The sequence below is a fragment of the Chenopodium album genome, chromosome 22 (genome assembly GCF_948465745.1).
Source record: "Chenopodium album chromosome 22, dcCheAlbu1.1, whole genome shotgun sequence".
NCBI lineage: Eukaryota > Viridiplantae > Streptophyta > Magnoliopsida > Caryophyllales > Amaranthaceae > Chenopodium > Chenopodium album.
In genome coordinates, this window is record NC_137855.1 from 11637716 (window position 1) to 11657440 (window position 19725).

Below are 19725 nucleotides of genomic sequence, written 5' to 3' on the forward strand. Positions count from 1 at the left end.
TCTCCAATTCGTAAATGGATATGCTTGCAGAATATACCCATTTTCAATTGAGTAGTGAAATGGGTCTTCTTTTCCTATCGATTTCAAATGGATTTAATTTGGATTTTTTGTTGAAATACTATAATTGTTAAAGGCACACAAGTAACTGAGGGCATATTGATCAATACGGAGTAAATAAATAGGAGACTTGAAGGCCTACAACAGCAGTGGTTGAAAATGATCTTAGGTCGTCAACAATGGCGGAAAACCCCCAAAATATTCGAACGATGTTATTAGAAATTTTTTTAGTAACTCAGGAAACTAAATTTGGTACGCACAAATTTGATAACGACACAACAATTCATACTATGGATTTTAGTAACATAAGAACGCATATATATGGTAAGCACATATCGATTCTGACTTACGTGATTATTTAAAGCGATATTTCTCCCTTTTATTTTATTTTTTGTTGTTACCTTTTACAGTGATCTTGTGTAATTATGTTTTTGGTAATTATAACTACCAAAGGTTACAAAAAAGTTATTTATAATTTTAAAGTGGTGTTGATCATGTATAATTGTATTTGTTTAAAATAAATTCATGTTTTGAGGAAAATATGCCGCCTTATCAAGTAAAGATTATGGATAATTTAGCAATGATAATTTTTTAGCAATTGAAGAAATCATTTAGTGTGAAAATTGTCATACATAATCAAAATAATGAAGTAAATACTATAAATTTGTTGACGGATCACTTTCAAACAATTAAAAAATGTATACTTGTCAAAGGAACTTTCTATGTTACGGAGTATAAAATTGTAATAAATGTATTATTTTTTCTCAAATCCTTAATAGACTAGCATCACGATTTGATAAGGTCCCCTAAAAAAATAATTATTGGCTTGTATTTCATTCTATATAATTGTTTTTTTTGAAGAGTCTTCATTTGTAAAAAGTCCTTATTAATATGCGACATATCTTATATAAATATTGAAAGATGATAAAAAGGTTATCAGTACTATAATCTCTTTCTCTTGAAAATACGCGAGGTATGACTTTAATAAAAAGTTGTACACCAATTTGGAAAGAAAAATAAACATTTTAAATTGGATTTGAAAAATAAACAAATACTTAGTATGAAACAATCTTTGTACAAAAATTATCTCTTGCGTTTTTATTTTATTCCACCATAAAATACAGGACAAATACATTTTTGTGTCAAAATGTTAAGTTTAATTGTTTTATAGTAACAATAAAGGTATATTTGGTAACCACGGTAAAATTGACTACAGTACAAATTACAATCGTTTTTTATTTGTTTGGTAACATGTTTTGTTTAACTAGTATCCCAAAATAATTAATTAGTAGTTGAACAATGTCTAAAGATAGAGTTTGAAATAAGTCCTCTAAATATTATTCAATACGTAGTATTTTTATTTTAGTTGTTATAAGGAAATTATTCATGATATACAATTTCTTCCTAAATAAAGTGGTGTCCTTATTTAGACATTCAAAACAAAAATTAAATATAGTATTCGAAATTATATATTTTATTCTTATATGACACTTTTGTCAGTAACAACCTTTTTTTTTAACAAACGAAAAGTAATAACTTATTATTAAAAAAATATGTCGTAAACATATGGGATATTTAACAATAAGTAACATATTTACTGAACTGAGCTGAATTGAACTAATTGAGCTGAACTGAACAGAACTAAATAGAGATGAAATGTATATTTTATGAGAGAAGAAAATTAAGAGCTGAACTGAACTAATTGGAGCTGAACTGAACTGAACTGAACTGAACTGAACTGAACTGAACTTAACTTAACTGAAATTAAGCTGAAGTGAACATGCCCTTAAACTCTTAATTATTTTATATAAATCTTCAAATCTATAAAGTAAATCTACTACACTTAGATTGTAACTCTCAAAGCTAGGCCTCAATGATGTTTCAATTTTGATGTTTACAAGCATATAATTCATCCTTTTTTAAAAAAAAGCACCTTTTTTTTTTAATAACACTTTGTATTTATTTTATTAAGACTTTGTATCTATCTAACACTACTTGTTTTTATTACCACTTTGTATTTATTGATACTATAAGCAAACTAGTCTTTTCCACATATTTAATATGAGTAAATTTTTTTTTGAAACATAATATGAGTAAACTAGTATACGTAAATGTGATAAAATCAAATTAAAAAATTAAACCAACTTATTTAGTAACGCAAAAAAAAAAATAAAAAAAAAAAATAAAAAAATAAAAAGTTATAAACACGCGAGAGTATTTAGCAATAAGTGATAAAAGTTTGTGTGTAACCTTACTTTTGTGATTTCATGTTAACTCTCAATTATTTGATTAAAAACCTTTAAGAAAGGAATAAAACCCTCCAATGTATGAATTAATCCGTACAACACTTGATAATTGTATAATTGTAGCTAACACTTATTTAATTTTATATAGTTCCTTATATGTAATAAATATATAATCTGTACTTTTTTTCAGTATGTTTGAAATTTTTGTAGTAACAATAATGACAAATTACTAACACTTCTTTAAAAAATTTAACAAACATAGTAAGGTTAAAATTGTCTAACTACATAAATTTTTTGAAAATATATCGATATGGATGTCTATAAAAAGCTCTTTAAAAAATAATTTCATTGGTTTTTTTATAATAATTTTTTGATTTATAGTTTGTAAAATATCGTCAAATGAAGTATTATTCGATTTTTATAATAAACATCTCTCTTCATTAATGACGTTGACTAGGATCTATTTTCTCAGTAACAAAATTGTGTATTTTAGTAACCTAAAATATTTTTTTAGTAACAAGAAAAATTATTTGGCGCCAATGAAATTTGTCCCGCCTTCTTATGGTAAATGACGCCAAAACCCAAAAAAATTCCCTCTTAATTTTCCCTTTTATTTTTTAGCTAATGATGAGTTGTCAATTTTTAATTGGTAATGTATGTTGGGAATGTATATGTATCATTGTCCGAGAAAGTGTGCCTTGCCTTGTATGAGATAAACAGATAATGTTAACTACTTTCCGTGGGTCGTTTTTAGTGGCTCTCATTTGTTGTTGTTGTGTGCATTGAAGCTCAACTGAGTGTCGCCCATTCAAATAGTCACGTCACTAATTTTATTGCTGCTTTTCAAAAGGGCCAAAATTCCACAGATTTCGTTCTTTTTCTATTTAACACGTTTTTTTTTAGCTAATTTGATAATGCATATTCGAGAAGAAAATGATTAAAAAAAATTTAATAAGATTTCATGTAATTATATTTTTTCCATAAATATAAATCACATTAGTATATTTTTTTCATAAATATAAATCACATTAGTCAAGTGTGTGTGAATGTTGAATAGTGCTAAAATTAAAGTTGTGTCAATTAAAGAATGGATGAAATTTAAAATTTTAGTTTACGCAAGAAGAAAGTTATTACAAGTAACAAATCTCAGAAGTTTGAAAGTGTTTCTGTCTGGATCTGATCTCCCCAAGAACTCGGACCTGAGATCCTGATACTCCTATCGGCAAGCTGAGAACCTACACAATGAGAAGAAGTTAGCTAACCCCGGGGTGGTCCGGGGATAACCACTCCGATGACAAAGTCAGAATGTGTTTTAGAGAAGAAGGTAAATTGAGAGAGAAAGTAGAGAGAGAGAGAGAGAGAGTAATTAATGCCCTAATTAATGAGGTCTTACCTACTATTTATAATGATCCACCTTGACAGGTGGCTCTCATCCATGCAAAGCCTCCTACGCCAAGTGTCGAGCTTCTGTTGCCACGTGCCGAATTCCGACAAGCCGGTATGTCTGCTTTCTGGTGCATATCGGCGCCTTTTCACAATTGTTCGGGGTTTGGTCACGTGCTTTTACAAGATATCGGTCATGCCCAGATATCATCCCATACAATTAGTTTTCCGCTCCTAGGTATTTTGTAACAGGTAGACCTTGTCTGCTATCAGCACACAAGGTCACTTGGGGGGGGGGGGAAACGGAGTTTTTCGCTCCCATGTATTTTGTAACAAGTAGACCTTGTCTGCTATCGGCACACAAGGTCACTTGGGGGGGGGGAAACGGAGTTTTCCGCTCCTAGGTATTTTGTAACAGGTAGACCTTGTCTGCTATCAGCACACAAGGTCACTTGGGGGGGAAAACGGAGTTTTTCGCTCCCAGGTATTTTGTAACAAGTAGACCTTGTCTGCTATCGGCACACAAGGTCACTTGGGGGGGAAAACGGAGTTTTCCGCTCCTAGGTATTTTGTAACAAGTAGACCTTGTCTGCTATCGGCACACAAGGTCATTTGGGGGGGGAAAACGGAGTTTTTCGCTCGCTCCCAGGTATTTTGTAACAAGTAGACCTTGTCTGCTATCGGCACACAAGGTCACTTGGGGGGGGGAAAACGGAGTTTTCCGCTCCTAGGTATTTTGTAACAAGTAGACCTTGTCTGCTATCGGCACACAAGGTCACTTGGGGGGAAAAACGGAGTTTTTCGCTCCCAGGTATTTTGTAACAAGTAGACCTTGTCTGCTATCAGCACACAAGGTCACTTGAGGGGGAACACGGGGTCACTAGAACTTAAAAGAGTAATGCGTCGAGGAAGTATAAAAAGTATAAATTTGAGAGCTAATGCCAAGGATAATGCAAATGGATACAATATGGGATTATAATACTGTACAAAGTTAAAAAATAATAATTAAAAAATAATAGTAATAAATAAGAATAAATCTTCTCAGCAAAAGAATATAGAGCTTTAAAGAACATAGAAACAAATCTTCTCAGCAAAAGATGTGAGTCTCTGAGGTATCCTCAAACTACATCCGATGCGATGTTTGAAAATAAGCCAAATGGGTATAATGAACTGCAGCAACGGCAAGAACAGCAATAGAGTTTTGTTAATATACAGTGCTTGACAGAGTACAAGAAACGTTATCACAAGAAACTTCCAAAATGAGGTAAAATTTGAAGAATGGGAAGTGGAACCCAAAGTTTGTTTAGTTAGGTTAAGTTTGTTAGCTGCATTAACTGAGAACGATGATATATGATCATGCGTCCTCACTTGGGGGGCTAATTGTATGGGATGATATATGGGCATGACCGATATCTTGTAAAAGCACGTGACCAAACCCCGAACAATTGTGAAAAGGCGCCGATATGCACCAGAAAGCAGACATACCGACTTGTCGGAATTCGGCACGTGGCAACAGAAGCTCGACACTTGGCGTAGGAGGCTTTGCATGGATGAGAGCCACCTGTCAAGGTGGATCATTATAAATAGTAGGTAAGACCTCATTAATGAGGGCATTAATTACTCTCTCTCTCTCTCTACTTTCTCTCTCATATTTACCTTCTTCTCTAAAACACATTCTGACTTTGTCATCGGAGTGGTTATCCCCGGACCACCCCGGGGTTAGCTAACTTCTTCTCATTGTGTAGGTTCTCAGCTTGCCGATAGGAGTATCAGGATCTCAGGTCCGAGTTCTTGGGGAGATCAGATCCAGACAGAAACAGAAAGAGTGCAAATTTGAACTTACATGTTTGCCTTCCCTTTGGGAAAGGGAAATGAATAGGCTTCAATTCATGACACAAGGAAATTCCCAAAATAATAATCACTTCATCCCACTAAAAACTTGTGTAGTTGCATTTAGCTTGGAGATCTGAATCGTGTTACTAATGTCAAATTACTCAAATATGAGAATGACGTTCCCGCTTGATTGATGAGTGATGAGTTCAAAAAGATGAACGTTCTCATCATTGAAGAAACAAAAAAAATTTAAAGGCGACTTCAACAGAGTATTGCTACTCGACCGATTTGTTACTGCCGTTACGATTGTGAGAGGGTTTTAGAGATATGAAAAATCGGAAAATATATGTGTGATATATTTTCAATATATATATCTTATTACGAGAATAATATATTTAGGTTTATTTATGTTAAGATAATATTTAGTGAATATATCGTTAGGATATATGGTACATCTTTTAGGAAGATTGTTTCATATCTTATAAGCGTAGGTTTTGTATAAATATTCAACATGCATTCTATTCTCCCTTCTCCCTAATTTGTCAGAAAGTGATATAGAGAGAAAAGTTGAGGTAAATCAGAGATGAGAGAATATAATAAATGAAATTGCAAAATACTTCAAAAGCATATCATACATGAAATTTTGATTCACGTTATGGTTCTATATGAGCACAAACTTACTTAGATGCAGTGAAAACTTTGTTCATTAATTATGAATATGTTATTAAATTGTGAAGATATATTCATATCATCAAATAATATAAACAGTTCTAGTTTTATTCGCCTTTCCTCTATCATTATGCAAGTTAGACATTGTCAAATAGGTTGGCCTTGTGATGAATTTAGGGCCTTTTACCCTATTACAGGTCAACAATTTAGATTTGGAGTTAAGCTTGATTGGTTAGCAAATCTAAGTAACTGGCTTAAAAAGTACAACTAAAATACCTAATCCAAGACAAAGAATCCCCGATAGAGGCCAGCTTGTCAATAAACATATCAAATCTACGGCTACTCAATGACAAACATTAGAGAGCATCTCAGCTATTACTGTCAATTTATCAAACAAAATTTATTATCATCCACAGCTGGATACAGTAATCAATAAAAATTGCTTATAAAAAGTTTCTTCTATTTCTATTGGTTTTTAGAGGAAAGAGGCTAGTTACAATCCTAGATGAATAACAGCAGCAAAACACCACAGTTTACAGGTCCTGCACAGCTGCACAGTTAAATCACAGATCTCATGATCTGACAGCTTTTGCTTGCACTTCTGCCCAGACATGCATACTTTAAAAAGACGGTTGAGTCTTCTGCTCAGATAAGCGTACTTTACGGTTGAGTTTTCTGCCCAGTCAAAGCCAAACATCTGAGCATGGAGATCTTGAAACAAACAGCATACTGAGTAGCACACTAGCATGTATGAGAGACTATGAGACATGGATTAGGACACTGGCATGTATGATGAGACTATGGGACTACACATTTTATATCACCCTAGGAGTTCTTCCATCATCCCCTGTTTGAAAAACAAGATTTTAAGTTGAGTGATCTCTAGATACAAAATGTTTAAAACGAGCAAAAAAGGTTGTCTTACTGTCCATCTACCTGAAACATGTAATGCTCAGCATCACTTCGTTTGAGGAAGTGGATTGAGTGGTGTGCTCGTTCTCCCATTGCTGTCACACCAATATCATCAAGGACTCTTACTTTAATGTAGGGATCTTTTGGTGGCACCATATCCTGCCACAGAAACCCACAATTTAGTATCCACAACTTCTTCAGAGTTCATGTGAAGGAGAATTGTTCAGATTTTGCAGTAGCAAGAAAATGATGAGTAGAAGATAGGGAGAAAGAAGAATGGACGCGTACCACAGTCAAATCAAGGCCATCCATGTCCCTCATATACGATTGTAAAGCTGAAGAGTGGCTCCTAAAGTAACGCTTTTCTGGATCACTTAGCTTGTGCTCAATTTCTTCAGGAAGCACCCGTCCAATCTTCCAGCTTAGGTTCTGTATAATTTCAGATCGGTTATGCCTGCAATTTTCAGAAACTGATAGTTGAGATAACAAATGATTGGCGGGATAGCTAAAGATCAAGTGAGAACAGGATCATAAGCTATTACTTACACATATGCCATTAGGCAGCGCTTGCTGCGTAATAGAGAAAGATGATGGATAAGCATGCCAAAGTGATCAGCATTTCTAGCTGATTGGACATCCAATCCTTCATCTTGCATTTTCCTGCCAAAAAGATCAGGCTCATCAGTACACAAAAGTTCACAAGAATAAACTAGTGTAAACAACAACAACAATCAAAGCCTTAATCCTAAAATTGGGGTCAAGAATAAATTATTATAGACTGACTAAAATACTCAAGTTTCCCATTTTGCTTCATAAATCTGTGACAAAGCTTTGCGAGTTGCAATTTCAAGCTAGGCAACTATTTGAGGATGGAGGATAAATTTACATAATATGTTGCAATGGAAACAACTAGAGATCATCAAAGCTAGCATATGCATAGTACAAGCTAAAAAATGGTACTTGTCATCCAGTTGAATGGATTATTGAAAGTTCGGGAAGGATAAGTACAGTTGAGAGCCGATGAGATGTTTCTCAAACTCAACAGAAAATCACATAGCTTCTGGGACAGCATCAGTACAGTAGTTGTTTAGTGGCGGTTCAGTTATGCAGAAACAGATGAATGGCTTGTTCAAGTGCTGAGGGGAAGAAGCATGGGCGCATGGCAAGAATAATTTCGTTTACCTAGTAAGTTCGTAAAATTGACTGTAGTGCACAGCACATTCTTTGATAACTTGATTAAATAAATCATCCTGGTGAACACAAGAACAAAGTTAATGGAAGACAAAGCAATTTCCCCAAAATAATTTCTATCATAATTTCGACATTTTCTTTAACAAATTCTCTCCATCCTCTTTCGGTATTTCAATTCCGCATTTAACATCTACTCTTAATTTCCTTGCCTTACACAAATGGGAAGCTAAATATAGATTGAACAAAGGGTGTAGATTATCTACAAACAACTGAACAAGTACTTCATATAAAGGAGAAAGCTCACATTGAATCGAGTAAGTTGACCCGGTTCGGCACAAGCAAGCTCTTTCACAAGCTGGCTACCCCTTCTACCATAAATCTCTGTACCCTCCATTAGAGCTTATCCTGAAATTGAAACACATTCTAACAATTATCAACCTTCAACTAATTATAGTTCTCCTAAAAAATTGCAAATTGAAAATTCGAGATTCCATTTATCTTCAACATAGATTATCCACGAACAAGACTTCAACTTCCAGAATTATCAACTCACAATATTGTTTGATCAGATTTTGGAATTTTACAATCACAATTGGAAGATTAAATGGTTTTGTTTTGCAGCAGATTATGAAATTAAATTCTTCTCGCTTTAGAAAGTTATAAATGAATAGTAAAATGTTAAACTTAGAATAATTAAATTATAACTAACATATAATTCAAAAATCAATCCACCTTGAAAGAACCCTAATTTGCAAAAATTGACGTTTAACCTAGATTGTGAAATTGATATTCGATGTTTCAATAAAGAAGAAGTCTTACCTCAGAAGCTGCTTCAATGGAGGAGAGAAAGCTCAAAATCCACTTCAATGGAGAATTCAGAGTACGCAAGATTGAAGAACAGTTAGAACACAGTGAAGAGAAAATGTTGTAGTGTACTTGGTATAATTAATAGCGCGCTAAATGCTCAAAAATCCGATGTCGTCCAGCGGTTAGGATAGCTGTCTTTCACCCAAGAGACCCGGTTCAATTCCGGGCATAGAAACCTTTTTAGTTGCAAATAGTTTATTGTAAACAAATCAGCCAAAACGAAAAATAATTAAGCAATACCCCATTTTTTTTTTATTAATATTTTGCAACACATCCATGGCTTGTATTTGAAAGTGGGGAAGTATATTAGAGATAGTGAAAAAGATCATCACGTGTTTGAACCAACTGATATACCGATCGACATATTATTTATAGTTTTATACCAACCATATTAAAATCAGTACCAATTACCAAAGCCAAAAAAAAAAAAAGATTCTTTTTAGAGATAGTCGCAAGAGGCATGATTTAGATGGGATTTGATCTCGAATACTACCTCAATACTTTAACCAAATTAAGGTTGGTTGAAATCCACACTCTTTTATGTAAAATGTGAGTGAGTAAGGCCGTAAGTGTTTGTTCTTTTCAACTTAATTTCAGTTCACTTCAGTCCAGTTCAGATGTGAATTAAAACCACGAAAAGGGATACTAGTAATTAGGGTAAACCTAATTCAATAAAGATTTGATCTTTTCGACTAAAACAAGAAGAAAAGCAACGTAAATTTTGATCTTTTCGAAAGAAAAGCAACGTTTTGAAATTAATTCGATCACTCGACCTAACTCACAATTTCATATTTTCATAAACTCAATCAGTCTCTCTATTCTCAATAACTAAAACAAATATTTATAGGCATACAATATCATGCCTAATAGGATACACAAGCCTAAAAGATAAAATAAAATCATAACACTCTAACAATATCTTATAAAAAATAAATATTCCTAATCTTTATCTTAAATAAATCATACGACTATGAAAAAGATAAATTAACAAACTACTATCACCTAGACTAGAATTTTGATGCTTGATCCGCATCAAGTTCATCTCCAATCAATTCAGTTCAGTTTAGTTTAGTTCAGTTCCTATTTCCTACTCTCATAAACAATTCATTTCAGCTCTATTCAGTTCTGTTCAGTTCAGTTCCAATCGGTTTAGTTCAACTCAGTTTAGTAAATCAGTACAGACCCTAAGTGGGTTTAACAAAGCATAAGAAAAGGATGTAAAAAAAAAATAAAAAAAACCGGATGAGTAGTTAACTGGTAATATGTTCATTCCCAAAAGTTTGACTCACCTTTCTTCAAAAAAAAAAATGTTCGACTTACTTACCAATATGTGTAACTAGGTGAAACCCGTGCAATGCACGGATATTGACTAATTATAATGAAAATATAATTAGATATTAAAAAACTAAATCGAATGATCAGTATTAAACCGTATGAAATACAGTTCGTATTAAAAATGAAATACAATTCATATTAAAACAATAAAAACATGAGAGAGAAAATATTTAAATATGTGACAGTTATAATGTGCAAGTCGATATTTAAGAAAGTTTACTTTAAATTTTATATAAAATAAAAGTCATGATTAAATGTAATCCTTTTTTTTAATGTAATAATATTTTTTTTAGAAGTAATTTTGGCACGAAACAAGTGGATGGTTGTAATAAAAAAATGAATAAAATAAAAATAGATGGGTAATAAGGTAAAAATTTGTTTTTCCTAAAAATAAAAAAAAATAAATAAAAAAATTTGTTAATTAATAACATAATACTCAAACAGATACCAGAAATGACACGTGTCACTTTATGGTGCGTTTTTTCCCCTCCAAATTCCCCTCCCTTATTAGCAAAAAATCTTTTATTTTTGAAATATTTGTATAATACAACTATAATAATATTACTAGTTTTGTCCTCGTGCAATGCACGAATTTATAAAGTATGATATAATAATAGTCAATTGAAATAGAGTTAATTGAAATTAAATAACTTATGTAGCACTTATTTTTTATTGTTAAATTTGAATTTAATAATGTCTATCCTTTAAATTTTTTTAATAGAATTTTTTTTTTAAAGAGCATTTTGGGGGGAAATTTTTTCATAAAAATCTTGTCAAGTGTCCCTCCGGTGATTACTTTAGTATATAGTATAGATTTCCAATCTAATATATTTTCTTTATGTAAAATTTATTCCTTTTTATTATTTCGTGTTACACATTTACTTATAATATTATTTCAACTTTCCAACAATCTTTTCTAATTATAGAATAAGTGAGCCACTGGTTTAGTTATAATAAGATACTATCATTATCGCCTAGACAAGGAGTATTATTGAATTTTGCCGAAAAGGTAATAATAATATTTATTCATATAATTGATATTAAAAAAATTACTTTAAAAACCACTTTAATTTTTTTTCAAATACCTATAATATTTTGTTTCTTAGATTAATAGAGTATTAGATATGACTATAAAATAAATGTTGTGTTCAATAATTATATCATATGTCTAATTATAGGAAAATGTAAAATATCAATCAAGTTTTTTTTTTATTACGCAATTAAAAAACAATTAATATCTTAGTAAATACAAAAAAAATTATTATCTTTTGCTGAAACATTTTATTAAGATAATAAATTTATTACATTTGATATTCATAAACGGCCGGCAATCTGAGAATGATTCAAGCGGGACGTCAACACGCTCCAATAGCCCGATTCCAAGCTCTCCAAAGGGCGCAGAGAACAGCTCTTGAGTATCTTCCAACACCATTAATACTTATCAGAGAAGAATTGGAGGAGGTGATTGTAATCCCCCGTATTTTTAAATATTTTATAAATGAAATTTCATTTTATTTATAATATTTATTTGTATTTTTCCGGATTTTATTTTAAAAAATTTCAAATCATTTTTGGGTTGATAAACGATTTTATTACAAAGAATTTTTTATGAACCTATATTCTACAATTTATGCCAATACAAATTAAGTCTAGTCCATTTTATTCCTTCATTGGCCCATTATTTTTATGAGGCCCAATACTCCTACTTACCCTACAACTCTCTCTCCTATAAATACCCCATAAATCCCCAAAAATTTTCCCACACAAAAGGTTATTCTTATTTTCTTTTCCCTTTATTTTCTTTATTTTTATTTTCCTTTATTTTTTTTTCTTTCTTTTCTTTTATTTTCCTTTTCTTTTTTCTTTCTTTTTCTTTCTTTCTTCTTCCTCCTTCACGTGAGGAAATCCTCACTGCTGCCCACCTTCTGCCTGCTGCCGCTACCGCCTAGCCACCTCCGGCGCACACCCACCTCCCTGCCGCCGCCCCTCATATCGCCGGCGGCCCACCATGGCTGCCCTTTCCTCCTCCTTTGTTTTCTTATATCTTGCTTCAAAATTATTATTTTTGTTTTGAGTTTTAGTTTTATTTGTTTGAAATTAATTAAATTAGTATCAAATTATATTTTGATAGTATAAAGATTATAAATTTTAGATTTTAATTGTTGTTATAATTTTCAGATTTTATAATTTTACAACCTAGGGTTCTAATTCATTGAAATTGGGATTTTAGGGTTCTAATAATCAATTAATTTGGGGCTTTTGTTCCTATTGGATTTCTATTGATTAATTAAGTATAAAAGCATGTTTTTAATGAAGTTTTAAGGAGTTTTTAATCTAACTATATTACTAGAAATTTGGTTAAGTATTAATTTATTGTTGTCGGTTGTTTTCTAGGAAGTGATTATTCCCTAGGAGAATTTTAAGTGATTAAAAATGACAAAAAGGATTGTTTACACGAGGTACGTATATGTCTACTTCATTGTAAGTAGTATCATGTTTAGGTACCAAAAGAAAAGAACTTAGTTTCATGTTTAGAGAACACTTGGATGAAAATTGTTTGGTTATACATTTAATTAATTCATGTGCTTATGTTTATGAGACATGTTTTGGTGAATTGATTATATTTGTATGGAACCATGGATGCAAGCATGTTGAATTATATTGGATTACTTGTTTGTATGGAATGTTGATACAAGCATAATTTTATTGGATTGGTTTGTTAACCACATTTGGATTATTAAAGGATTAGAATTGAATGGTTTAAGTGGAATGAATTTATTAAAAATTCCACAAGGTTATTATTATTATTTTATTTATTACTCAAGCATGACTTGTTAGTATGTTGAGTAAAAGTGGATTAAGCCGAAATGGCTAGGTGGGTTGACTACGTTCAACAATTTGGATAATTTGGAAGTTTAATGGAATAAAGGTCAATTTGTGACGTGATCACCATTGTCCTAAATAAGATTAAAAGTGAATTGATGTATGATTGTTATGTATGGTCTACTTGAATGAGTCGGCTATTAATTTAAAATTGTAATCACGTAAAGTGAAACATGGATGAGCAATTGCAGGGAATATTTCAAGCCGTCCCAAACTTGAGCCCCACTGTGATCATACACTTAAGTATGGTGGCGTCCAAAGGAAAGGAAGCTAGAGCAAAAGAGTCGCCAACAAGTTTTAGGAACTTGTAAACCGTTCACAGGGTGAAGGTTACACCCCTTAATGATCCATGAGATCGTCAACTCCAATAGGTCTGGAACCAAGACTGGAAGTTCGGGGATGAAGGTACAAATCCAACCTAAAAGAGATTGAATCTGCCCTGTTTTCTAGACGCTAGTTCTTACATGCCTCAGCAGGTATCTACGTTCTTAGAATTTTCCAGATTTCGCAGTATTATTTCAATTCTAGTTGTGAAAGATATTTCTCAAGTTTCCTACGTGTAAAAATCCTATGTTTTTTACTCATTTCGGATGGTCTATCCAATGAGGATTTTTTTTATGCATATGACAATAATGCTAATCAAAATTACGCACATGAAACACTTAGAACTTTTCGAGTCTCTTCCGCTCATTCTAAATCATTGCCAAAATAAACTTTAGAAATTAAAATAGAAATCATCCCCGGTGGAGTCGCCAAAAACTGTAGGGAATATTTCAAGCCATCCCAAACTTGAGCCCCACTGTGATCATACACTTAAGTATGGTGGCGTCCAAAGGGAAGGAAGCTAGAGCAAAAGAGTCGCCAACAAGTTTTAGGAACTTGTAAACCGTTCACAGGGTGAAGGTTACACCCCTTAACGATCCATGAGATCGTCAACTCCAAAAGTTCTTGAACCAAATAGGGTTCGGGGATGAGGGTACGAATCCAATCTACAAAAGAAAGAACTCGCTCTATAAAATAGGCCTCTACTTTATTCTACTCGTATTCATGTGCGCTTTTTGACTAACATGAAAACATTAGATTAATCCTAAACCTGTTTATCTATGTTGGTTGAATATTAATGCACGAATAACACTATTATTGGCGATCACTTGAATTAAAATCATATTAGCCTAAACAAAATAATTAATTATCTTATTAAGCGTGATTTCAAGTACAAATTCCCTTTAAACATGCATAAAAGGCGTGATCAAGCAATAACAATAAATAAGCATCAAGCAACATGATAATCATAAATCATAATTGTAATCATAATAACAATCATAATTAAAACAATCATGTTAAAGCGTAATATTATTAGCAAGATCCTAGGCATGATACTAACAAGATTAATAACAAACCCTAGCATGTCACTAAGCAATAAAGATCAAAGCTTTAAACCTAACATGGTACTAACATGATATTAGAAAAGAGTAAAAGGCACCCGAAACATGATACTAGAAAGCAATAGAAACATCCTAACATGATGCTAGGAATTAAATAAATTTAAACATACTTTCTACAAGAATAGAGCAATAAGATTACATACTTTGATGCCTCGTACCTCTTTCTAATAACAAAATACACGCGTTAGTAAACTTCAAGGAAAAGTAATAAAATCAAACAATTAAATTAAATAATGGAAATAGAGATTTGGGACCAAACCCTCAGAAAAGTATAAACCTTTCACGTCTAGGGCGAAGGCAACTTCGAACTTGGTTAGGTGTTTCTAGATCTCGTGTATACGGAATTGTGTTTGTGAAAAACTAGAGAGATGAGAGCTTAGAGAGAATTTAGAGAATAGATTGATTGTTGATTGTAGATTGTAGATGAATAAAAACGGAGGTTCAGGACCCTATTTATAAGAAAACAGTCCGGAAATAGGTAGATATTGATAAGGAATAAAACTCCACGCTGTCGCCACAAAACCAACTTGTCGCGTAGCGACAGGCCTGTCGTTTGGCGACAGCCTGGATTCCTACGCGCATTGAAACACAGAGTCCACTTATCAATCAAAATTGACTTGTAAAGTCCGTATGAAAACTAAAATTGTATTTTTCATAAAATAATATTTTATTCCAAGTAAAACTTATCAAAATATAATTATTAATTTTAATTTTATTAGAACTTAAGAGAACCTTCTAGAAAATTCTAGAAGACTATAATTAATTCTAATAACTTTAGGAATAGTAATTAACATTGGGCCCTCCCCTAGATTATCGGGCCGCATGTAAAGATCAAACCGGGCCCAGTTTAGTTATTTTGGCCATAACTTCCTCATTATTCATCGGAATTGGGCTTATAATATATCGTTAAAAAGCTCTTTGCAAGCCCCATCCAACTACACTATTATTGGACCCTTTCCGTGGACCAAACTAAACTGGATTGACTATTTTCATAAAATAGAGTTGTTTTTCGAAAACAGAAAGAAAGAATTTTTAATAAAACCAACCGCAACACTTGACCTTTCACACTTTCACTTTATTCGATTATCATTCGACGCAAAAGGTATTCATCACTGGGTTTGGTTTTAGGGAGACACGAATGGGTGTCTACAACAATAAAACTCTGGAAAGTGTGCAACTTCTAGAGTATTGATTATGGGTTGGGGTATACGGTGGTAGCCCGTGGCTTTCCGAGGCTTGTTTGATCAACATGTCCTCTTCTCTTTTGGTATTTACATTTTTATTTTATAATGAAAATTAGATGGGATCCTAGACTAACTTTGTGAGAGTGGAGTTGCGCCCATTCTTGCATTGCGCTAAACTTTTATTTTAAATGGTCATTTGGGACCAAAATGATTTGGTGGGTTGGACAACCTCGTCTATTGCTTACTCCAAATTAAATTAATCAAAATAAATATAAAGAGTCGAGTGTTTGAAATTGGTTAGTAAGTATGTGAGTCAATTGAATTGTTTAAGTGTGGAGTCTTGATTAATGAATTCATGTTGTATGTTTATTTACTTTAATTAATTGAGCATGTTAGGTTTGGTACGTTGTAGCTTGTATGTACTCAGGTTTGCTGATTGCGTGCTTTTGTGTGTGTTACTTTTAGACATGGCCTTCGCCTTTCAATGACCTTGTGATGATCCAATTATTACACTTGTATTATTAGGGAGCAGTATTGCACAAGTTAGCTTGATGATGTAAAGTTCGGGGATTTGACATACGCATTGTCAATGGATTGGTGTGATTGAGAGTATTCGTTCTTTGTGTTGAACTTATTTATGTTTTACTATTTCAGTTATGTTTTGGGATTTTGAATATTGGTTTGGTTTTAGTAAGGGCCTTTATGGTTCCAATTTGTAAGCTTTGACTTATTGGTTTTCTAAATTATATTATTTTTAAGATTTAAGTTGGATTTCTGCTACGATACTTTGAAAAAGCCTTAACGTTTTAACACGTGGCGGTAACATGCCAGTGGTTCTCCTCTATTTTATTTAATTAAGTGGTTTGGAAAAAGGAGAATTATTGGGGTGTTACAGTGATGGGCAGAGTCTACATCGACCGCCTCCCACAACTCCGGAAACTCTAAGGCCAGCGTGTCCTCGACAAATACCAAGCCGCTGAACTGTATTCTTTGTCGAGGCTCACACAAATGGTGGGAGTGTGAGCATAGAGAAGAGCTTGACAAGATCTAAAAGAGATTGTCATCTATGTCCGTGCAGGAGATCCTAGAGGAGAAAGAGACCAGCAGAGACAACATCCCATACTACGGGATGCACTCCATGAGAATGACTGCCCCAGAACCTAAATTCCGGTACCTATCAACAATGCGAGTGATGGAGCCAGAGAAAGAGGCGACATCGAAGAAACAAAGCTCGCACTAGAGACACCCAGAGGCGGGAGATGAAGCCCAGAGAGCCGGCAACATCCTAGATACACACCCGCCAAACTCAAAATCAGACACCCAGTTCAAATCAAAGAGCGACGAGCCCAGAGACACCCTAGAGACAAGCACCAGAGTCAACAAAGATTCCAGTAGTCAGCCGCATCAACGGCACAGCAGAGACTCAAGATAGTTTAGAATTTTCTAATTTTGTTTGTAACTCTTGTAAGCCGACGAGGTCGTCGACAGCTTAAGTGGGGGAGGATGTTAGAATCCAACTCCTTTAGATGTATTAGATTCCCTTTAGATGCTTTCTTAGTGTTTAGTTTATGTTTTATTAGCTTGAGGTCCCATTATTGTGTTACTGTCACAGTCTGGGAGTTTGGACCCCGAAACACACGGCGCGCTCTAGCCTTTTGGCGGCAAGAACGCTAGCCTTGAGCGGAAGAGGGGCTTGTGAGCACAAAGCAACACAAGAGGGCAATTAAATCAAAGGAGCACTCACGTCTATTTGGGCGACGGAGTGCGGGTGGTCAGGGCTTGCGACGGCCGATAATTCAAGGCGGGCACAAGCGGGTCCGAACCACGAGTTCTTAATGCATCAAGTTGGTTTGGAAGGGATGGAGCTATTAATATTCATAAACAAGCTGTATAGTAAAAGACAAATCGGACATAGTGATGACAAATGACATCTTCTTGTATATTTTTTTTTTTAATGAATATCTATCATCTTTTTTTTTTTTTTTTTTTTTTTTTTTTTTTTGAAAGGTGTAAGTATCTATCATCTACAAATAAACTTATAAGGCAATAAGCAAACAATGATCAAAGTACAATTATTGGTTAGATTCAATCACATTTTTAATTATATAATAACAAAGAGTGACTATATCATGTATGTAGAGCATTAATCCATAAATAGAAAATGCAATACTAATAATATAGGTTAGTGTTGCCTAATTATGGATTATTATTATTGCCTTTAATGATCCGTTGGAATTAAAGGTGATATATTATTTGTAATATATATATTTACATGTATGTTGCATTGTACTAATATAGTTTTAATGTAGGTTTTAGTCTGTTGTTTGATTAATATTTAGATGTTTATTAAAAAAGGATTTTATAAATAAGTCTTTAGTTGTAGACACCCAAATGTGTCTCCCCAAAATCAAACCCAGTGATGAATACCTTTCACGTCATTTGATTATCGAACGGAGTGGAAGTGTGGAAAGTCTAGTGATGAAGATGTTTTTATTAAAATATTTCTCTCTTTGTTTTCAAAAATATTTCTTTTCTTACCCTATTTAGGAAAAATAGCCAGTCTAATTTGTTTTGGTCCATGATAAGGGTTCAATAATAGTGAAGTTGGATTGGGCTCGAAAAGAGCTTTCCAATGATATATTATAAGCCCAATTCCGATGAATTATGAGGAAGTTATGGATTAAGTTAAATTAGGCCCAATGATTTTACATGTGGCCCAATGATCTAGGGGAGGGCCTATTAATTATTATTCCTAAAGTGATTAGGATTGATTTTAATCTTCTAGGAACATCTAAAAGGTTCTCTTTAATTCTAATGAGATTATGATTAATAATTATATTTTTAAAAGATGTTTTTATTTTGAGTAAAATATATTAGATCTGATTTTAAATCTGCTTGGACACGGAATTACCTGTAACCGGTTCAAAAGATGATTCCGCGTGTAAAAGCGCGTTGTACTTTTGAACCAGCGCGAGACGACAGAGTCGTCGCCTGGCGCTGCAGCTGTCGTCTGGCCACAAGCCTGTCGTCTGGCGCCGACTACTGTCGTTTGCGACAGGAGGTATTTTATTCCGAATATGATTTTCTTTGATCCCGTGCTATTTTTCCTATAAATAGGGGTCGTATTTCCCAATTTTTAATCATCTACATCTATGATCTAAGACCAGGAATTCTCTTTCTCTCTTTCTAAAAGCTAGAAGCTTTCTTTCTCTCTCTATTCTTTTTCTAAACCTTCCCTCTTACAAAATTCCTCACTCACTAGTTCTAGACACACCTAGCCTAGATCGAAGTTGCCTTCGTCCTAAACGTGAAAGGTTTGATATTTCTGAGTGTTTGGTCCCAAAATTTCAATTATTTAATTTAATTATTTGTTTATTATTTTCCTTGAAGTTACTAACACGCATGTATTTTGTTATTAGAAAGAGGTACGAGGCATCGAAGTAAGTAATTTATTAATTGCTTAATGATCTTTTGATATAGAAATCATGCTTAGATTATTTTTTTGATTCCTAGTATCATGTTAGGATGTTTTATTGCTACCTAGTATCATGTTTAGGGTAATAACTAAAATTTCTAATATCATGTTTGTTTATGATGCTTCCTATTTCTTTCCTAATATCATGTTAGGGCTAATTGATCTTTTATGTTTAGTGACATGCTAGGGTTTGTTATTAATCTTGTTAGTATCATGCCTAGGATCTTGCTAATAATATTATGCTT

General features: G+C 33.2%; 1 protein-coding gene across 2 annotated transcripts; it reads right to left on the reverse strand.

Moving 5' to 3' along the window:
• Window positions 1–6609: 6609 nt before the first annotated feature.
• Window positions 6610–9471, reverse strand: LOC145605517 (uncharacterized). Of its 2 annotated transcripts, none has more exons than XM_081661586.1 (7): window positions 9111–9471; window positions 8596–8696; window positions 8283–8350; window positions 7647–7760; window positions 7389–7554; window positions 7125–7259; window positions 6610–6863 (listed from the first exon to the last, which is right to left on the reverse strand). In XM_081661586.1, the coding sequence occupies exons 2-7, from the start codon at window positions 8683–8685 to the stop codon at window positions 6849–6851; spliced, it is 588 nt and encodes a 195-aa protein (XP_081517712.1). In that variant the 5' UTR covers window positions 8686–8696; window positions 9111–9471; the 3' UTR covers window positions 6610–6848. The 2 variants fall into 2 exon arrangements, with proteins under 2 accessions (XP_081517712.1, XP_081517711.1); XM_081661585.1 differs by having other exon boundaries at window positions 6610–7035; window positions 9111–9469.
• Between the last annotated feature and the right edge of the window lie 10254 nt (window positions 9472–19725).

Excerpts from the sequence above, each read along its gene's own strand:
- LOC145605517 (XM_081661585.1), bottom strand. The coding sequence starts at position 8,685 with ATGGAGGGTACAGAGATTTATGGTAGAAGGGGTAGCCAGCTTGTGAAA. Across the intron at positions 7,761-8,282 it reads CAATTTTACGAACTTACTAG|GAAAATGCAAGATGAAGGAT; the intron begins GTAAACGAAATT and ends TCTTTTTGGCAG. Across the intron at positions 7,555-7,646 it reads CGCTGCCTAATGGCATATGT|GCATAACCGATCTGAAATTA; the intron begins GTAAGTAATAGC and ends TGAAAATTGCAG.